This window comes from Argiope bruennichi, chromosome X1 (genome assembly GCF_947563725.1).
Source record: "Argiope bruennichi chromosome X1, qqArgBrue1.1, whole genome shotgun sequence".
Classification (NCBI taxonomy): domain Eukaryota; kingdom Metazoa; phylum Arthropoda; class Arachnida; order Araneae; family Araneidae; genus Argiope; species Argiope bruennichi.
In genome coordinates this window covers 56,085,600-56,107,962 of record NC_079162.1, presented here as the reverse complement: position 1 = coordinate 56,107,962, position 22,363 = coordinate 56,085,600, and the positions used below count along the sequence as shown (strand labels likewise).

At 26.2% G+C, this 22,363-nt stretch overlaps 1 protein-coding gene across 3 annotated transcripts in view; it reads left to right on the top strand.

The window, feature by feature from the left end:
• Nucleotides 1-22,363, top strand: part of LOC129958968 (IDLSRF-like peptide) — a 109,880-nt gene that overhangs the window by 37,952 nt on the left and 49,565 nt on the right. The window contains exon 2 of one of the 3 annotated variants that reach the window (XM_056071724.1): nucleotides 1,817-1,948. The exons of the other annotated variants lie outside the window; for them this stretch is intronic. Within the exon in view, the coding sequence (XP_055927699.1) occupies nucleotides 1,817-1,948 (132 nt within the window). The remainder of the gene's footprint in view (nucleotides 1-1,816; nucleotides 1,949-22,363) is intronic. 3 annotated transcript variants of the gene reach the window in all.

Genomic DNA, 22,363 nt, shown 5'->3' with positions numbered 1-22,363 from the left:
TCTGTTAAACATTTCTTAAGATATGATGTGAATTTTAAATACTATTCATAAAGCTCAACACTTAGTCACGCAATATTTTTAAATATTATACATGATATTAATAGCAATGTACATCATACATTGTCTGTAGAATAGCAAGAATTAATTATAATATCCAAATATTTTTAACTACAGACCTGCTCTTTTAAAAATATTGAATTAAATTTTTATTAACTAAAGCCACTTTTCATTTATTATGTTTTTTAGAACGCAAGCTGGTTGCATTAATAATTCACAAAAGGAAACGACTTAATAACTCTTTACCAAAAAATAATATCTTATAATCAAACAAAACTCTTATATTCTGTTACTCTGCAGTGGCTGAAAAATATAAACAATTTTCTGACAATGAAGTAGATCTTTATCCTTTCCATAATTTTATATAGTATTATCTCGCATTTACGTTGCCGTCTTTAACGTTTTTCCATGTTTTCTACACTTATTGCTTATTGTCTGGGATTTTGATAGAATTTTTGCATATTTAAATAGTTTCCCAAGTTTAACGTTTCCCCTCCAATTACATCATTATTTCTCTAACCCTTCGTAAAAAAGGAGTAGTCAATGAATGCTATGATTCCTTCCTTGAGTTTGGAAAGGCTTCAGCCCTTACTGGTTGCTATTGTCCCGAACACACTAGTAAATTCATATATCATCGCATATTTATCAAGTAAATTTCACATATTTCTTGCAAGTCGAAACACTGCGGCAATTTTTTCATAGTTTTTTTCCAAGTGTTTCTTTATTTTTATAGTGTTTAACGACTTGAAGATACTAAATTTATAAGTACTTAAAATTTCAATAATTAAAGAGGAATTAATGTTATTTTTTTATCTAATTCTATGGTTAGTCAGCTTATCATCTATTCCTTCCGTAGTTTCAACACCGAAAGTGTTTCCTGATGGCATTTATTGCTAACATTGGGATGAAGCAACTTATAAAAATCCCCAGCTTAATCTTAATACAATTAACACAAACTGTAAGCCCACTTTTGATTTTCAAGTAGTAATCTTCGAAAACTTACTGCCTGTTTTCAAAAACAAAAAACCTCTGTGCTTTTGCACATATGCCATTCGGTTTAGATTTCACCAAAATAGAGATGATATGAATGATAGGGGAAGTAATGTTTATTTTTTACTAAGCAATATAAAGAAACATCACACAGTTTCAAATTAAAATAATATATTAAAAGTCAAAATGAAAATAAACAATGGAAAGACTAGGGAAAAGAAAAATAAGCATGTTAAAAAATCTCGAAAATTTCGTATCTTACTCACTACGTAAAACCTCTCTGCAGAGTAAAGTTGTCCAAAAAATACTAGGCAAGGAATTTGGAAATGAATAGTACTTGTAGAATTTTTTTTTATTGAATTATGATAATTTTTTTTCTAAGTGGATGAAATCAATCGATGGATATAGATTTTTTATTGTGCATTTTGTTGCTTTTAAAAGATAAGAAGAATGAAAGGAAAATATTAAAAAAAAGCTTCAACAAATTATTTTTTATTCGCATGCTAAATAATGTCATTTAAAATAGAACCAAACTACAAAAGTTACCAGAAACGAGCTAAAATATATCAGTTTTAGATATTGCATCATCAAATGTCAACATTTTTTAAAGTTCGTAACAAAGAAGAATTAATTTTATATGATTTTTTTGCTCAAAAAGTTGTAATTTCTTATATGTAAGCTATGCAGATACTTAATTGTTTTCAAATAAACCTACTAATTTGTCAATCCGATTCCAATACAAACTCTAAATAATTGTAATTTCTTTCAGAAAATAACTTCGCGAGGAAACATTTGCTGTTGAGGTACTCGCATATAATACAAGTTTTCAGGATATTAGACAAAAAAGGCATTAGAAGAAGTTACATTTATGAAAAAATTCAAACGAAAACAGAGCTTAAAAGTGAGTACATTAATTTTATTAAATACACGTATTTTGATCGGTCTTTGATTGACTTAAAGTTAATATATGTATGGTTTCTTCCATTGCCTTTTTTATGCTAAAAAATCGTAGGCATAAACATGTTACTGCTGTCATTGTATTTTTATTATCTAAAGAATCGTTTATCTCCCAAAGACAATTAAAATTTTTATTTAAATTTCTATCAAAAAGAAAGTTTCGAAATTAGAATGCAATTTCGAGTTGAATCAGATTTTGAATAAAACATGAAGGAACATTTTTTCTTCTTTTTTGTATGAAACAGTTTCACTAGCAGATAATATAAATCTGCAGAAGAAAATAATAAAACTGTCTGTAATCGACGTCTGACATGAATTAAAGTTAAGAATTCAGAAAGGCATGTTCGTGCTTTACAGAAAGAAAAATTAAAAATATTTTAAATTGGAATAATAAAAAATCGTCAAACTTTCTGCTTTATGCTCATTAATATTTCGTTTAGAAATCGTTCGAAAGAACAAAAAAAAAGGGATTTCACTTATGATGCTTTAAGAGTTCTTTAAATAAAATATTAAATATATGCGAAAATAACTATTTAGTAATTGGCAAAAGTGTAGACAATTATATTTCGAATCATTTAAAATAAATGAATATTTAATCCATCTCAAAAAGAAACTAATGACACTAAAAGCTAATAGCAGTTTGATTTAATCTATGATTTTTATCACTATTTCTCTTTTAAAATTTCCCACAGAATTATTACAAATTATAATGCGAAAGGCAAAACAAATAATGTATATATCAATTATAAATGTATTTATGATCCATTTTAATAATTTTAATTCATCTATATTTCATTAAAATATGCATCTATAATTTCAAGTTTATTAATTATGGATTTGATTTATTAATGCGTCCTTTGCTGTTCACTGCTGTCATAAATAATCTCTACTCTATATCAAAACTGTAAATAATGTCATAATAAATTCATAAAATGTACAGATCCGTTTACCTTGTTTTAATAAAGATCTAATGAAGTGCTATAATCACAGTTCATATATATATATATATATATTGTTATTTTTAACTAGTAACTGCCAAAGCAGATTGTTAACATATTAGTAATTTATTATTTTATTTATTTTAATTAAATCCAAGCAGTTTCATAAATCACTGTGCTGACTTAAAGCAATTGTACATTTAGATTTTTTATGCCAGAATCTTCTAAGCTGAATGTTGAATTGAAACATAAAATTCTAATCAATGAATATTAAATATCAGATTTCATTTTTATGCGCTTTAAGTAAAAATAAAATTTTATCTCGTTTTATCTATGTTATTTATATAGAAATACATAAATTATTACCAAGCAATAATATTTTAATAAGTGGAGGGTATTTAAGAAGAATTTTTTTTTTTTCAAAAAAGTATAAGAATATAAAAAATTTCTCACAAAAACATACTAATTATATTGTAATATATGAATTGGAAAAATTCTTTTTAAAAACTAATTATTTATTTCTTTCAGTTTATAACCCATTTGTAATATAATTCGAAACAGAATATATATATATGCAATTCTCATTATCAGGAAAATAATAATTTTTGTTCAAAATATCTTAAATAATGAATTTGCCAAGATATTTCGTCATCGTTAGTTTTTCTGTTTCAACATATTTTAATTTTATTTAAATATCTGTTTGAGAATGAGTGATATCAATTTTATAAAATAAGTGCAAAACCTTTTTAATATTATGTATCTTAGAAAAACTGTGCAAGTAGTTTTTTGATAAATATTAATAATATATAAATTAATGAAATTTTGTTTTAATTAACATTGATGCTCAATTTTTATTTAAAACAAAAACTTTTTGCTGATTAGTCATTCTTTTTACGAAAGTTTTTATTAAAAAAAGAAAATGGAATTGCGAAACAAAATGTGTAATCTAAAAGATAGTTTATTTTTATTCTTTGCTAAAAAGGTAATATTATTTAAGTAGAGTGAGAAATTTTAGTGTTTTTTTTTTTGAGGGGGGGGGGGATTTTCTTCATAAACTGAACTTTTAGAAAATCACATATTATTACATCAATTTTATTTTTATCAGAATAATATTCATAATCCATTAAAAAAAATTTTTAATTCAAAATTTATCCATGATTTTGAACTCACAGTTTGCTATGAACATTTTAATCAATTATCAAAATGTCTCCTAATATTATTTTTTGGCTGAATTTTGGCTAACATTTGTTGACTCCTCAACACCACAAACTCCTATTTGCAAAAAATAAATAAATAAAAACTTCTCTGAAAAATATTTCGACTAAATAAGAATTTATTCTTTTCTACTAAACATTTTTTTTTTCAAATATCGTAATTCTGATATTTTTTATTAAATCCAGCATTTTATTTCATGAAGCATCTATAAAAATTGTATCTATTACATAATCCCATTCTGCATTGCATGATATAACAAAAACTATTCGAACTGACTATATGGTAGATGTCCAATTTTTTCTTTAAAAAATTATATCTCAGATACCAATTTCATTCTCCAACGAACCCCTTTTTTTTTTCAAATAAAAAATGCGGGTTTTTTTTAATTTAATTTTCATAAAATTATAATTTTCACAAGAAGTAATAATAATGTTTCAAAACCAGGAAGAACTAAAATTCATTGAGAACTTTATTTTCATATATAATAGCATTGTTTTAATATTTGTTAAACTGTCTCTTCAGAATCGATTCCAGCTTGTCTAAAAATTCTCACAACTACGGAACTCAATTTGATTTATTGCAAAATGCTGTAAATGTAAAAGCGCATTTGAACCAAAATCATTTATCTTTATCCATTCAATATCTAAATAAAATATACCAATTGATTCTCAAATCGAGTTAAAGTACATTCAACGGATGATGTATTTTTGATGATGTTTTATTTGTAATTTGTAATGTAGAGAACAGGCTTCACATGCATCATTACGCGCAAATCAATGTATTTATAGGTTGCTGGCAGCAGGATTAATGATGCAGAATATTTTTATCATCCTCTTTACAATTCTCTTGAGGATAAGTGCCTGTTTCAACAATTTTGTTTTCATCTATCATGTTTTATTTCTTCTGATTTGTGATTTAATGGTACAAATGAAAAGGTAGTTTGTAAAATATTTTGTGAAGTTTGCCTTTTTTCTATGTTTATTTTTATGCACATTTTTTCGCGAAAATAATAGAAATGCTAAATCAAATGTAGATTGTATTACTTAACATAGACAAAATACATTCATAAATCAAATTTAATTTAGAAATTTTCGCTTTAAAAGCTTTTATAAAGCTCGCTATAAAGGCTTTGAACTGTATATTTAATCACCAAAAAAGGAAAATTTTATTTTCAGATAAATTGTAATTAGATAATCTATTTCAGTTAGAATAATAAACGTTTTATTAAATTAATTTTAACCTTCTTGCTATTGGAAAAATAATAATATTGATTTAATTATTCTGTATAGTTTTGTGAGCCGCCTTCAGATTGATATTAATGATAATTCGTTACGAAATGGCTAAATAATTATATTTTAATAAAATTATTAAATTATCAAGAATTTGAATGGCATTATACTATTATTGTATTAGATATAAGCAGTAATACCCTTCGTTACTGTAATATTTGGCCCTATTTCTAAAGTGGTATCTAAATAGAGATTAAGAAGGTTAATAAAAGTTAGATAAGTTAGAGGGTTAGTAAAAGTTAACTTTGTTTCGGATTTTTATTTTTGGTTTGCATATTCATAAATGTTCAGATGTTTTTTTAAATGATAATTTAAAAAATATAATCATTTTACTGCTCTTTTTTATCAAAAATCGAATATTTATTGAGAACGAATAACCTTTACAAATGATAATTTCCGATCAATTCATGATTGAATTAATTGATTGGAATTCACTCATCATGCAAGCATATATCTTATTTTACTTTGCATATTGATAAACAACATAAAAATGGAGGTAGTATTCTATTCACTTCAACACATCTAAAATCGTCTTTTTTAAGAAAACATCTAATTTTTTTTGTATACATGAAAAAAAGGACTAATTACTCTTTAATGTCTTGTATTATATATAGGTGATAATATTAAATGAAAGTATGAAAATAAGAATCAGTTCTCATAAACTATATCTCACAATTGGTGTATTAATAGTTAATGAAGTCATGTGATAAACATAACTACGCATGTTTTCTAACATATACTACTGGTTGTCTTAAAAATGTGAAATAGATATAAAGTAATTTTTCCTATTTCACGATACAAAAATAATTTCTAAATTTTTTTAGAGAGACATGCTTGATGTGAAACACATCATTTATATTCATTCCATTTCAATTCTTAGTTTTAATTACATCATTTGCTTATTTTTTTCTTTTTATTAACAATATAATATTTAAACTATTTTTAAAACCCCTTTAAAAGAAAATTTTCTTTAAAAAACCTTAGTGCATGTCACTTTTTTCGGATATTTATTATGATAAATATTATTTTTTGAAATGTAACATTGCTTTTTTTTTCCTGCTCCAAGATAATCCTAAATGATAAGCGATAATGCATATATTTTTTTATTAAACTCAAAACTAGAGCATTTATCTTCAACCTGATTTAAGTTTTATTCAAGAATCTGTCGCATGTTTTTATTTAAAAAAATCAAAAACTAATAAAAAAGATTATATTGAAGATTCTCTTAATAACCAAACATAATGAACAGCTTATTAAAAAATTTTTTTTATTTATTTATTGTTGTTTTTCACTCGTCTTCTTTATGCTAATTATTTTTACTAGAATTCTTTATTTATAATGACTGTCAGAAACTTTGAAAAGTGATGCTTTCATTTAAGACAAAGGGATCAAAATCAAAGAAGATTTAGAAAATATGTTGAGAATGTAATTTAATAAAGTAGGAGGGAAAAGTATTAATCAGATCAGTGGACGAATACAAACAATGAAAAACAACAAAAGAGTCGAAAGAATCTTCATGGTTTTTTTTTTAATCTTTTTGTCTCCTAGGACTATGTACACGATACTATGTGAGCTCTCAGTTTCCCCAATTTTATTCCTTCTTATTAGAAAGTATTCCTTGCAGAGGATTTCAAAAATCGATACGTCTCGTTCATGTAAAGTATTTGAAAAGAATATTTTTAAAATTTAGTCTGAGATAGAGTAATTCAATTGTTGATTCGCAATTATTGTTGTCTTTGATAAGATGGTTAGTAAATAGCGAAACAAAAATCTGTTACTGCAGTCTTTTTCTTAGATGTAGCAAATTTATTTTTATTAAAACGATCACCGGTTTAAGAAATTAAATTATTATAATTTATGTTTGTTTCAGAAAATGGGGAAAAAAATTAATGAATTTAAAAAAAGTTCAGAAGAAAGCTTTGATTGTTAGACCTGCATATTTTAAAAATATGTTCATTGTAGCCTGAATAATTCAAACATTCTTTATTTGAATTTTTCTCTGGTATATTTCTTTTGCATGATGTTAGAATATTGTTTGTAATTCAGGTTTACTTTGGTTAACTTAAAAATAAAAATTATTTGTATTTCTAATTTTTTTGCATTATTTAAATCCGATCTTACCTTGTATCCTCAGAAAATTTAAGCAAATAAATTTTAAACATTTAATTCTCTCATCACTAGTTACTGCAATGGGTATAATCAAAAAAGCAATTAAAAAAATCACAATTTTTTTTAAAAAAATTTCGTTTTCGTAAGAATTATTTAGGAAAAATTCGCATTATATAATTTGGTGTTTTATTTTACAATAGTGCATTCAATTTTGCAGGTTATTCACTTATTGAAATTCTTACATATTCCTAATAATTCTTTCTAAAATTATTTAGATGTTTTTAATTATAATTATTATTACTTTATGCCTTAAAATTCTTCGCTGATTGATTATTAATTATGAATTATTTATTTAAACTTAACATTAAAAATAAATATCTGTTGCCATTTTTAGATAAAAATTATTGTTTCTCTTGCTGTATCTCGCTTATCCTGCGAACCTGTTTTTCTTAATTCGAATTTTGAGATAAGTCGATTTTTAATGTAATTACTTCAGCTTCAAATCATTCAAATTTTACGGCATTACATTTTTACTTCCTTAATTTTAAATATTACATTACTAAAGTAGAGTTATTTAATAATATGTTTTCATAAAGATAAGAGCATAAGGAATTCATACTAATAATGAACAACAGAAACGAATTGATTATTTTCTTACTCTAAAATGTAAAAACATAACATCAGGAATAATTGTATACAGTATTATGTCTCTTTAAATTAATAAAAGCATAATTTAAATTAATAAAATTCATATATTTCATCAGATGTTCTTCAGAAATGTTCAATAACAGAAAGATTCAAACATTCAAGGTGATTCCTTGTATTTCTTTAAATTTATTTAATTCAAAATACAGTTTTCTTATTTATATGATGATTTTAACATTATTGTTAGTATATTCATTATCATATTAATATTTGTTTTTATATTAATATTGTATTTTCACTTTTAAAATGTGACACCGTTTTCAGATGCTGTGTTAATGAGACTCTTGCATTACATATATGAAAAGTGACACTTCTTGAATATACATTCCGATAAAATATCAATGAAATACTATATTGTCATATTTATACAGTTTTGGTAAAATGCCTACTATATTCCTAAAAATCAAGTGAAAGTTGCAAGTTGTCTAAGAATTCTAGAATTCAATATATTTATTTTATTTTATTTTATTCGATCGATGATGAAACAACTATATCCCTTTGATTACTTTTATTACAGAAAAAAGTTCTTTAAAAATCTTTATAACATTCTTTTTTCTTTTTAAACATAAAAGTTCGACTGAAATTCGATTGAAACAATCTAAAAATTTATTGTATATCTAATAAAACAAAAAAAGCAATCATAAGAACCCCATAAACAAAATCAGTATGAAATACCGAAGCAAACAATAATTCTTGTATAAAATAAAAATTACCGATCAAAATCTTAGTCTGCGCCATGTCATAGACGAAAATATTACTTTTTGATCTTTTCGTAAGCTCCTCGCAATCCTTTTCAGCTAAAATACACCCAACTGTTTCTTACAAAGATCTCCGAAAATTTCATCTCGGATACAGACGACAGCAGACATCTCAACAACCCATCTTTTATTTCATCAAAATAAAGGGGGTTTACCACGAAACGGAGCTATTTTCCAACTCAGCGGCTGTCAGTTTAACGTCAAATGCGAGCAACTAAAAGGTCCTTATAAACCCTTCCGTTTGAACAATGACTCCCACGATGTACTGTCCGAAATCGGAAATGCCAACATTGATCTTCACCAACACAAAACGACAAAAAAAAATGTTAAAGGCCACCGCAAAGTATTTCTTCCATTTATGGAATGCTAACCCCCTGGAATTGCGAAACTAACTACGTGAATACGTGGAATTCTTTAGCTACCGCTTTATCCCCCGCCCATCAATTAACACAACACGGGAAAATGCACGGGAGATGTAGTGTATGGTAGAGAAGTTAAGGAAGAATTTAAAGTTCCCTAAAAGATATAAATTTATGCATATAAACATTAAATTAATATAAAATGAAAATATAGTATTTACAATTTATGATCTCTGATATTCGCAATGTTTTTCTATTTTCAGCTCTTTTCCTTAGAGTATTATCCTTTTTTAAAGTTATTTGCCCATACTTTGATTATGTAAATAGGAGGAACTGAGTTCTAATGAGCTTAAAATGCGCCTGCGTAGTAACAAAATTATCGCACTGTTAGGGAAGAAACTTTCACAGCAGATGGCGTTCAAGCAGCAGAAGTCGTTTCATTATTAGTAGCGATGCATTCACTGATTGCCTTCCATTAGTGAGTGCACCGCAACTGATAATGTTAAAACATTGTTATAAAAGTAAATAGAAATGTCTGTCCTCAAAATATAACCACTCTCATTTTCTTCTTTTTCGTGTAACTTTCTATTTTTAATAATGTCTACCATGTTACAATTGCTTCTATATAATACAAGACCGTTTGATGATAATGCTGTCCCCACAGGTCAGCAATGACTTTATCCTTCTCAAAACAATAAAAGTTAATGTTTAAAGTCACCAAGAAACATCTAATCTAATTAATGAAATTCCTAGAAGTCTCCCAAATTTACTAATGAAACTAAAAAACTATTACTAAAAAAGAAATTGTGTTTTTTCAGCAATATGAATCTGTCAAAGAGCAAAACACTAAAGAAAGCGGCAACTGAGGCAACTATAACAAAACCCTTGAAAGTAGAGATATAAGGTCCCTTATCAATTTAGGAGAGTAACAGTAAATAAAAAGGGGGAAAAAGAATAAATGTATAAATTAAAATCATTGATAAAACAATGAACTAAAAAAATTTAGAAATAAAAAAGATGCCAAGTTTGTTCTAAGCGGATTTATGAAAATTGTTGATTTGATTGATTGAAAATTGCATGATAAAAATTGATAATTGAATGATTTATTTTGAGAGAAATCAAGAAAAGTTTATAATTGAAAAATCTCAATGTTTATTGATTAAAATCTGATTGAAAATAATGCACAATTTGCCTAGGAAGATTCGTAAGTAAGGTTAATAGTGTTGTTTTTTTTTACTAACCCCAGAAAATCCAGCTTAGACCGTCTCCATAAATCTAAAAACCTCTAAAAATGATCTCAATTGATGCGAAGACCTGGGACACCAGAGAGAGAATTCTGACACCAATGTTTGTTCCCTTTAGTGGGGCAAAATGGAATAACCTTCGCATCTTGAGTGACCCTACCAGTAGTATACGTTTCTAACATATTTTGCCTATGTCATCCAGAAATAACTTTCCGCCACGATAAGGCAGCAAATCAGGACTTTGGATGGTAGGTTGAAAGTAACTCATCAATTATTCCTTCGTTTTCATTTTCCCCCCATGAAAATGTTAATTATAGATCGATCCATTCCCAATAATCATCATTTATTCTCTCCTACCCTAAACAATACAAAAGGGATTGAATGTACCACTACAAACCATTTCATGTATATATACGAAGTTGACCCTTCAAACACAAAATATACTAACCGAATGCATAAAATTCCTTTGTCTTCTCTTCAACATCCACCCACCGAATAACAATGCAGGGGAGATGTAGTATTTGAGATTGAAAAATGGGATGAATGTCATTCTATACTACAGAATGTGTAAATTGTAGATCGATCCCCATTTGAATGGGATAAAACATTCATCCCATATATCTTAATCGAACAACGGTGCCGGACAAATCTCGCGGATATGTTGAAGTACCCTCTTCGCCTCCGATCAATTTAATGGATGAAATAGCTGATGGGGGGCTTAGTTCTCGTCATGCGTTAAGGCAGTCCACGAAATTCAGGCAAAGTAAATTCGATAATTGATCACAATAAAGTCCGTTAGTGATTTATTCATAAAGAAAATGGTTGCAGCTTCGGCGATGAACACTTCGGCAAATTTGTATAGAAGAAAATGAGATAATTATCGAACGCTGCTTCTGAACTGCAGTTAAGTTTGTTTGTTTTTTATCTTTTGTTAAAATGTTTGCAAATATTAATTGATGCCGAAACGAAATAGAAACAAATGGAACTAAGGAACACATTTATTTATTTAAAAGAAAACTCACATTTCTGAAAAAATTCTAGATTCACAGCCCATTAAATTATTAAAAAATGAATATTAAAAGCGCAAAAAATAAAAGCTATAAGCAGTAAACAATAAAAAACTTTACAAATTTATTAGAAATTTAATATGAGCATATAGTGTATACAATAAAAAATATAATATAAAATTTGAAGTTGTGAAATTTGAAAGTTCAAAATTATTTTTAAAATGTATAAATTTAAAAACTAAATGTAATCAATCTTAAAAATATGAAAAATATTTTAGGAATTTAAATGCAATTTTGATAAAAACATGAAAAAACGAAGGGAATATAAAAGAAAAAATATAATAAATGTAGAAAACGATAAAAAGAAACAATTTAGGAATTTAAAAATGCAATGTATTCAATTACAAAAACTTTAAAAACGCGAGATATTTTTTTAAATTGAAAATATTTGATTTTAAAAAAACATTAAAGATCATATTAAAAGTGAGCATTTCTAAACTATTAAAAAATACATTATATCAGCAGAAAGTATTTATGTTTATAATTTTTTTATAAATTTTCACAAAAAGCATACTGTTGGTATTGTTTATTAAACAAAATAAAAAGGAAAATAAAGAATTAAATAGAAAATTATTGTAAAATTGCAAAAAAAAAGAAAAAGAATTTTACTATTTAATTTGTATCCAATAAAAAATTCACATTTTTCGTGTTTTAAAAAATAGGATATAAAATAAATATGTTGAATAAATATTTAATTCGTACCGAATAAAAAATTCACATTTTTCGTGTTTTAAAAAAATAGGATATAAATAGATATGTTGAATAAATATATCCATAATTACTTTCTCATTTTAGAATAAAGCATTTTCAAAATGGAATTGCTCTTCCCGAAAAATATAACTTTTCAACCTCAGACCTTTAAAGACTAAATTTGAATTTATGTTAATGTTGTAAACATAATATTATTCTACAAAGTAAAACATCACGAAACGAAACGAGCAAGCACGACATCACACAATCTTTTTGTTTTCTCATAACCTTTAACTTTTATGCTTTGCCCTTCAAATTACTCAAAATTTATCTTAAGTCATTCTGTTTAATAAATTTTGATTATAAAAATAAATAAAACAATAAAACACCTGTTTTATAAAGTGGTACCTATTGTTTCACCAAACACCAAACAGTTTTGATTCTTTAAACGAATTTCCTTCACTTTATCTTGTTTTATATTTGCAAAGATGGAATTTTGTAATCGATTTTCCATTCACTTACTCTTATAGTAGAGTTTTGATATTTTGTACTGTTATTGATTCCGATCACAATAGAGTATTGAAATAATTTCAACGATTTTAATTATCAATTAATAAACTAATTTAGTTAAAAAATTACTTCACCGAGATGGCTCAATTCAGTAATTAATATCAGAATACTATTTAAATAATAATTTTTTATATTCTATATTCATTATAACATTCATTTTTATATTCTATATTCATTATAACATTCATTTTTATATTCTATATTCATTATAACATTCATTTTTATATTCTATATTCATTATAACATTCATTTTTATATTCTATATTCATTATAACATTCATTTATATATTCTATATTCTATATTCATTATAACATTCATTTTTATATTCTATATTCTATATTCATTATAACATTCATTTTTATATTCTATATTCTATATTCATTATAACATTCATTTTTATATTCTATATTCTATATTCATTATAACATTCATTTTTATATTCTATATTCATTATAACATTCATTTTTATATTCTATATTCTATATTCATTATAACATTCATTTTTATATTCTATATTCTATATTCATTATAACATTCATTTTTATATTCTATATTCATTATAACATTCATTTTTATATTCTATATTCTATATTCATTATAACATTCATTTTTATATTCTATATTCATTATAACATTCATTTTTATATTCTATATTCATTATAACATTCATTTTTATATTCTATATTCTATATTCCTTATAACATTCATTTTTATATTCTATATTCATTATATTATTATATTTTTATATTCCTTAGTAAACAGGAATCATAAAGTGAATTAAGATTCAAAATTGGAAGATAATGAAAATAAACTGGGTTTTAAAAGCCGTTTTCTTTTTACAGTAAAAAATAGAAAATGATATTTCTTTATCGAAAATCTACCAATATAATTATAAAATTTAGATAAAATGAAATCCATAAAAAAAGAAAGAAATGATTATCCATTGAAAGCTAAAATATGTCATACATACGTAAAGTAAATTCTAATTTACTTAGAATATTTCTAACATAATCTCACATTTTCGTTGTTTTGTATTTACAACCATACTTTTTATAAAAAAGAGAATTAATTTTTAGTATGTAAATAAGATTATGTATTATAAGGAATAAGAATTTTGTAAGAATATGTATTATAAAAAGATAAGCATTAGAAAAATTCATTCTCAGAATAAGAATAGTATTAATGCAAATCTATAAAATATTTAAAGTGCTAATTGAGTATTAGCATTTAGATTATGATCATGTACTTATTCATAAATTAGATTCTTAATTTTTTCAGCGATAAAACTATGAACGATAGTTATATGATTATTTCCAATACAAATGTAAACCTAAAGAAGGTCCATCGATTTGGCATATAGATGTGCATGCGATTTTGCAGCGTCAGCGTCTTTTTTTAAAAAGCCACAATCAAGCATCTTATTAAATGAAAAATAAAAATTATAAAATAAAAAAACCTTTTAACCCCACTTTTAATCAGTATATAAAACAGGAAAAATAACTTTTATCAAAAATCTGGAGATAAAAACAAAAATCATAAAAGCGCGAGGGGCAGAATATGATAGGAGAAGGCTATAAGACGACAATGAGTATCATAAAAAATATTAAAAATTCTAAACATTCATCGCTTAAAAATTCAAATACATTATAAATTTTATTTCGATACTATTTCCTTAACATTTTCTATCTGTTGTTTTGACATCCAAAATTTTGATTTTTAAAAAAATTTCCCCTCTTTAATACTTTTACAAAAGCGTTTTTTTATGTTTATGATTTGATATATTGTTAGTGCTGAGACTACAATCTTAAATTCAAATTTCCGATTTTGGCGAATGACCAAGCGCCCTCTGGTGTGAAAATGTCAAACTGAACTTCTATAAGCTTTATATTATCCTGATTTAAAATCATTTAGCAACTTTTCTTTTTTCTATGTTCCATAATTATTAAATAAGATCTGCATTACAAATTTTAATTGTTATTTTTTTTATTTCTAAAACAAAAGTAACGTTTACTTTAACAAAGTCAAATAATTTAATTTATTAACCATCGTATATCATTAATAATCAGCATCATTGACCAGCAAAGTATAATGAAGATAAAAGACTTGTTTATGCATTATTATTAGAAATAATGAGAATCCGCTTATATTCGGAGAAAAAAAATCATAAAATTCTAAGTATTTCAAAGGCTTTTACAACTAATAAAAATAAAATTTTCTTCCCATTTATAAAGAGAATATTAATGAAATAATAGATCCTCAAGCAGCATAAATTACGAAACAAACGTTAATCTGCTTAGCTGTTTTCATACCGAGAGAAATCTTATTTACATTGTTGCTTGATATTTACCATTTCTTACAGATAATGCAAAATTGAATTAATGTGCATATCTTAAAATATCTAACAAGAAAAATAGTTTTATTTTATTAAAGGAAGCAGACTAACTAAAGAAGCGCTTAAAAAGTAATTGATTGATTATTTCTTTGAAAGAATTATCTGGTAATCAATTTAAAAATGTGTCTAACTTCAGTGTGCAACTGAAAGTCATTAATTCAAATATGTATTTTATTGCTTATAATTGATTATTTTAACTAAGACATTTCATTTTCTAAGCTTTCTGCTGCTTAAAAGAAGAATGTTTCTATTTTAATGCTTTCATTCATACTATGTGCTAATAAATATTTTAATGAGCAAAATCTAATTATCTGTCATTCTTTTAATAGTGAGTTGAGTTTCTTATATAAAATAAAACTAACTTCTTTTTAAGCTTACATGATATGTAATTTTTCACACTTCGATAAGATACTTCGAAAATTGTAACCTTCTAGGAATTATTATTCAGAATTTTTTTTCTCCTGAAGCTATCGGTTTTTCTTTCAAAAATCGATAATTAAAGATTCAAATGGAGCGAAGATAAGAAAAGATGCATGTAATGAATTGAAATTTAATATTACAAAAACGTTATTTTTTGTAGAAAATATTTTTACTTAAAATCCAGGTGTTGGCATATTTAGCTAATAATAGTAATAGCAAAAGTAAATATGCAAAAAAAGTGAATCGACATTTTAGTTTAAAGCAGGATAATTAATGATTTTTTTTTATTTTAAATGAAAAGAGGTATTTTAAAATTTTTGTCTAGAAATTTGTTTATTTTTCTTTTGATTTTGTAGTACTTTTGCATCATAACATGTTTCTTGTTCTCTTAATATCTGTCGTTCTTTGTACCTTAGTTTTTCACAAATCTTTATCCCATTGGAAATCATCCATAAGATATTACGATTATTTTTCTATCTTCGTTCAGGTTTTTTTTCGTGAAAGTTTCATTTATTCTTTGTATTCATTTTATCTATGAAAAAAATACAGCAGCTCTTTTTTATAGTGAGAATATTTCTCAAAATATTTTAAAATATAGAGAAACTTCTATCAAGCTTTAAAAGTGAAAGGCTCATTTATCATTTTACCCCATAAGTAAATATTTTTTTTAAATTCATGCAAAATAAAAAATATATATATTTTTGGATGGGTTAATATGATTAATTCAACTATCAAGAATATTATTAACATAAAAAAATTAATATGACAGAAACTTCTAATGTATTTCAATGCAACTGCTATTAAAAATTTAGTTTCCGATCTCCTAACTAAATCTAATTGCATCCTGTATTGCATTGAAACTCCATTTATTATTAAATATTTGCAATAAATTACTATATTAGGACATAAAAAATTCAATAATATTAAGAAAATGATAAATGGAATTTTTAAAACTACTTATTTTTCAAAGGTGTCATCTGTACAGTATTTCTGAATTTTCTGAACATTAAATTATAACAAATATTAATCGTACTTAAATTAAACTTTGTCTAAAACTAAAAATAGGCAATACATTAAAAAATGGTGAGTTCGATTTGATGTGGCTGTTTTTAAAAGCTAACGAACAGCATGATTTTTTTTTAAAAAATTCATATTTTACTTCATTAAAATATAAGTTAAGACCAAAAGTGTTCAAGCATTAAGAATACACAAAGAATGATAATCTGAACTGAAAATGAGAATTTAAACAAAAAATAGCAAATAAATAATCTAATGAGTACAAAAAATATGACGTATCGGTTTTGATGCGAATGTATATAAGCGCTAAGCTTTTTGTACACTGTAATAAAACCTAATTTTATATTATATTTTATAAAAATTTCAGCTAAGCATAAATAAATCTAATTACATCTTCTACATTGTCGCAGTTTCCTCTTGGATAAAAAATATGCAATATAAAAAATAATCTATTTCGAAGAGCCTATTTTTGAAAACTTAATTTTACGTCAGCCATAATAAAATTCAAAATTATCAATATTACATTTATGGCCAAAATTGTATGGCCACGCAACTTACACAAAGCACGGAACCGTATTGAAAATGCGAATTTTGAACGCAAAATACCAAATAGATTAATAGAGTAATGAGTAGAAAATCCCTATGAATTACATTGTGAAACGTGCTGTTTTGTTTAACAAGTTGAGGCCATTCTCTTCTCTTGTTGTCACGAATCTTTATGCTATTTATAAATATTCAGTTTCCTTTAATATTCTGTAATGGAACGGAAAACTAGAATGCCATGGAAAAAATCAATGCGCTTCAGATAAAAATGGGCAACAGAGCAAATTGAATTGCCTTGTTTCTTCATAATAGTAATCAATTGTATTGAAGTATTTAGATGAGATATAGATCAATATAAAACAGTTGATCAAAATAATTATCTCATGCTGCAGATTTTCGTGATATGATTATCCAATTGCTTTTTCACCGAAAAAATTGCTTTTTGGGGGGACGGGGGGGGATTTGATTGAAAATATCTGCTGAATTCTGCTTGCTCTTATTATATTTCAAATCAATGTTTTGAGTTCATTTGGTTTAGTACTTTTTTATTTGCTTCGTGCTAAAATCAGTAGTAATAAAGCAAACAAATATTTAATGTTTGGATATTTTATTGATAATTTCAGATATTAAAAATGTTCACATTGTTTGAGTTAAAAGCAATTAGGTGATAATAAAATAGCAGACAACTTTCATTCGGGATCTCCTTTTTTTTTTTTTTTTTTTTTTTTCTTATGCCTAACTTTTGGTTATTTTTTCCTACAATCCAAATGTTATTATTTCAATTTTTGACTGTTCTTGCTTTCATAATAACAGTGTTTAATTATTCATAACTGCTTAGGCAACGAACGAACCAAAATGTTCTGTAGATAATTAAGGAGACTTGCATTCTAATTATTACCTAACATGAAATGTAATTAAAAGTCTTATTAACTGACCTGAAGTGGTTAAACTTTTACTCAAATTATGGAAATTTATTACAAATCAAATTTAAATAAATAATACATAATTTGATTTCCACCATTTAAAAATACTCTTTTGTACTAAGCAATCGATTACCCGTAAATACCTCTGCTTAAGCCATAAAATTTCACAAATTAAGCATATAATTTCTCATTACCTTAAAATCTCAGAAAAAAAAATATTTTCCCTTTAAAAATTCATTTGCTTATTTTGAATTTTTTTTTCTTTTTGAAATTGCCTTTTGTAGACTTCCATTATTAATAAAGCGAACTGATATAACTATAACCACAGACTTTTCAGTATTGCTTTTTCTTCGAAAAATGTTGGAATATTCATATTCAGCATTATTCTTCCCATTCAGATGTATCAAAAGCTAAAACGTCTATTTCGATTTTTTGGAAATTGCATTCCATAGAACTTGATCACTGATATTGTAAACTAGCCTAAAGATAAATAGATCTACAGACTTTTCAATCATGTCTCTTCTCAAAAAAAAGCTTGAAATATTCATATTCGGTATTATTCGTCCCATTGGGTGTATATAAATTTAAAAACCTTAAAATGAAACTAGAATTGAAGAGCAAAAAAAAAAAAATCATAGTGAGAACTAATCACCTATATAAAAATAACCTAAAAAATGTGCAAACTTGTATTAAACTCTGCGAGATGTTGAATTATTTATACTCACTATTTATAATCACATCAAAAAGACAAATCTCGTCAAGAAAGAAAATATAACATAAATGAAGAAATACGATAGCTAAAAAAAACTTTTCTATATTTGTCAAGACCTCATTTAACCTCCTAAATTCGATTTCATTCAGTTCTTATAATTGCTCGTTATTACATGAAACTAAATTATTCTTTTTAAACCTAAAATGTCAATAGCTAATTAAATAGCTTTGAAAACCGCTGCGCTTTCATTCGATGAATAAAAACATTTTCTGGATTGCTGATCAACTTTTTTTTTAATCTGACATAAAACTGGCTGATGTTTTTTGTTACAATCTAAATAAACTGCAATTAGTGTTGCAAAAATACTTCTTTTCCTAATCAATCGCCCAATTAAAAGGCCTTGTAAATAGAAAATCTAGAGCTTTCGAGTTAAATCTCCGTGAAAAGGAGAGGGGGAGGGACATAAGCTCATGACTTCCTTGTCTCCGTCACACCCACGCACTTTTGAAAAGTTCAATCCTTCAAACACCCCCGCAATCCTCCTCATTGGTTTGATGTAGCCTTTTATAATGAGGTCGTGTACTTTCCACCAACCATCTTCACGGTTGTGGGCTCTGAGCCTCTGACGTCAGAGTTCTTTGTGACGTCACTGTATGATATTAAATTATAAGGCGGAATGAAAATGGGTTGTTACTTAGGTCCACACTTATTCTTTTTTACTACTCCTTATTCATATTTGTAAGGGGGAAATATATTAATATGTCTATAAAGAGGCGGTTTGAACGTTTAACTCAATGGAGAAAAACTTAAAGATATGAATCTCAATGTTTATTTAAATTAGACTTACTTTCATATGGATTTTGCTTTTTCAGTTGTTTTAATTATATACAAAACTTTTTTTGCATTTGACACGGAAATACCAGATATTAAGTACAGTCACATGAGAAATTGAAGTTATATTTTAATTTTACAGAAAAGATTATGACAAACAATGTTACCGCGTAAAAGATACTTGAAGAAAGGGAGGAAAACAACGAAATGGCTCATGGAAACTTTGCTCTTTAAATCTTTCGTTCATTTTTTTTATGTTTTTAAACATTAGCATAATTTTCAAAAATATTTTCATTATTATGTAAAAATGTTGTATGTCAAATTTGTTAAAACATTTTATTGGTGCAGCATTCTGGTATGAGTTAGCTATATCTGCTCTCAAACTGTTGCAAGTTATATATGATTGTTGAATATTGTCACAAAATGTCATTCTATTTTTAAATATTACCAATTTGCCGATTTGAGGGATGGGTCACGGAAAGCGTGAACGCGAAATTCTTTTATGTTCCGGACACGGAAAATGATAAGGGTATTTATGCGGCAGTGAAACTACTTAACAAGTGGTTTATTTTTTTAAAGCCTTAGCATAATTATAAAGAATATCGTCATTGTTGTATCAAAATGTCTTATGAAAAGAGGTGCCGTTACAAACATTTTTTGCGTTATCCGTCAGTTAAAACCAATTTGAAATTACGAAGTAATTTTAAAAATACCTTTTGCGAATCGTCGATGGCGTTGTTTTGATATAACAAATTAATCGTATTGAAGTAAATATATCTAACTCATGTGAGTCTATACCATAGAATGAATTAAGGTTTTCTATCAAATAAAAATTCGGGAAAAGTAACAAAAAGATTGTCGTGGAAATTTTAGATATAAATAAATAGCTTTAAATAAAATTGAATCATAATAAATTATGGAACATATCTTATTTACGAATAATCCTTTTCTTATTCAACGATGCGAAACTGAAAGGATTTTATCCGGATTAAATCGTTTGCTGGAAAATACTGTCTAAACTCATTTCATTTGTATATTTTTAAGTAGTTACCACTCGAAAACACTGAAAAAACATCACCTTTTTCATTTTGCTTGAATCAAATAAAAACCGCCCATTTATTTTATGAATTTGTGTGTTTGTTTTAAAACTTTTTAAGACACATAAAACTTCGAAATTTCTTTGCATTTGTAAATAAGGTCACTATTTTTTTTCTTTTGACCTTGTATGGAATTATTTTTGTCGAAAATTCCGTTCTCTAAAAATACAACCTTTGGCTGTTATTAAAAAAAATAAAACATCTCTCTTTACTTTAAAAACAAAAACAAAACGTATAACTCCGTGTTTTTTTAGCTTAAAAAAATAGTAGCAGTTAGGAAAGCAAATGAATTTTTCATTCCTTTTCTTGCAAGATGGAAACAAAATGTCGCCTTTTACGGCGAAAGAAGAAAATGTTAATCTAGAAATCAAGCTGGAGATCGGAAAGAATATTGTAAGGAGGACAAACTTTGACAAAACTTCAGCATAAAAGCCGACATTTTTCACTGTAATGAAAAATTTCTTGTAGAGAGTGAAAAAATATTGTTTGTAACTTTCAAAATACATCCTCTAAGTTACTAGTTGCAAACTTTTTTCTAAAAAATTTAGCTGAAAATAAAATAAATGACTCGCTGAAATGTTGCTTTAAACGAAAATGTGTTATCTAGATTGCTTTTTATGAAGTTTTAAATTTCTTCGGCACTTCTCATTTAAAGAAGCTTTCATTAGCCAAAATTTAAAAAAACAGTTGCGTGCTTTCGTGTCATTTGTTCTAGAAGGTTTGAATCAACGCTACAATGTGATGGAATGACAGCAGTGTATAAGTACGATCAAAGAAAATTTTATTATCGTATCACGCAAGCGAGTAGCTCTCAGACTTCATCTGAAATCGAGCGACTAACGCAACTGCATACTAAGCAAAAATATAATGTTGTTGTTTCAGTTTCAATTAAGTGTTTCAAAATCCGCCGTTGAAAACTTTTTTGCTACTTGACAAGACAAAGTGTTAATGAGTAAACTTAAAAGCATCAAATAAATCTTTATACCTCTGTTTTTAATCTAGCATAAAGGCCCGATGACATATTGCCAGCTTAGGATGGTCGCATGTTCGAGTTGCGATTTTATCTAAGACTCGCCTGTATGTGGGCTGTCTGTGCTTTATGCTCCGTAATGGCCTGATGGCGTATTGTCGTCAGAGGAGGGCTGCATGCTTGAAGTTCGATTATACCCGAGACTCCCCGTATATCCGGGTTTTCTACATCAATGACTACATCGGGGGTCATCAGCTAATCAATTTGCTGAGTTTACTTGAAGCAAATGCTGACTGTTTTAAAATAGCGGAATTCAAATCTTCATAACTCTGTTAGTTTTAGTTGCAGACGAGTGGAACCTTTTTAATTTAAAAAATAGCGTATCAAGTTTATTGAAAGTCAATAAAAAAGGGTAGTGAAATGCGTAAAATTTTAAGCTTTGCAATTTCTTATCTGTATTGACTTAAACAATTTAAAATTTAATGCTTTAAGTCACTTAAAGCATTTTT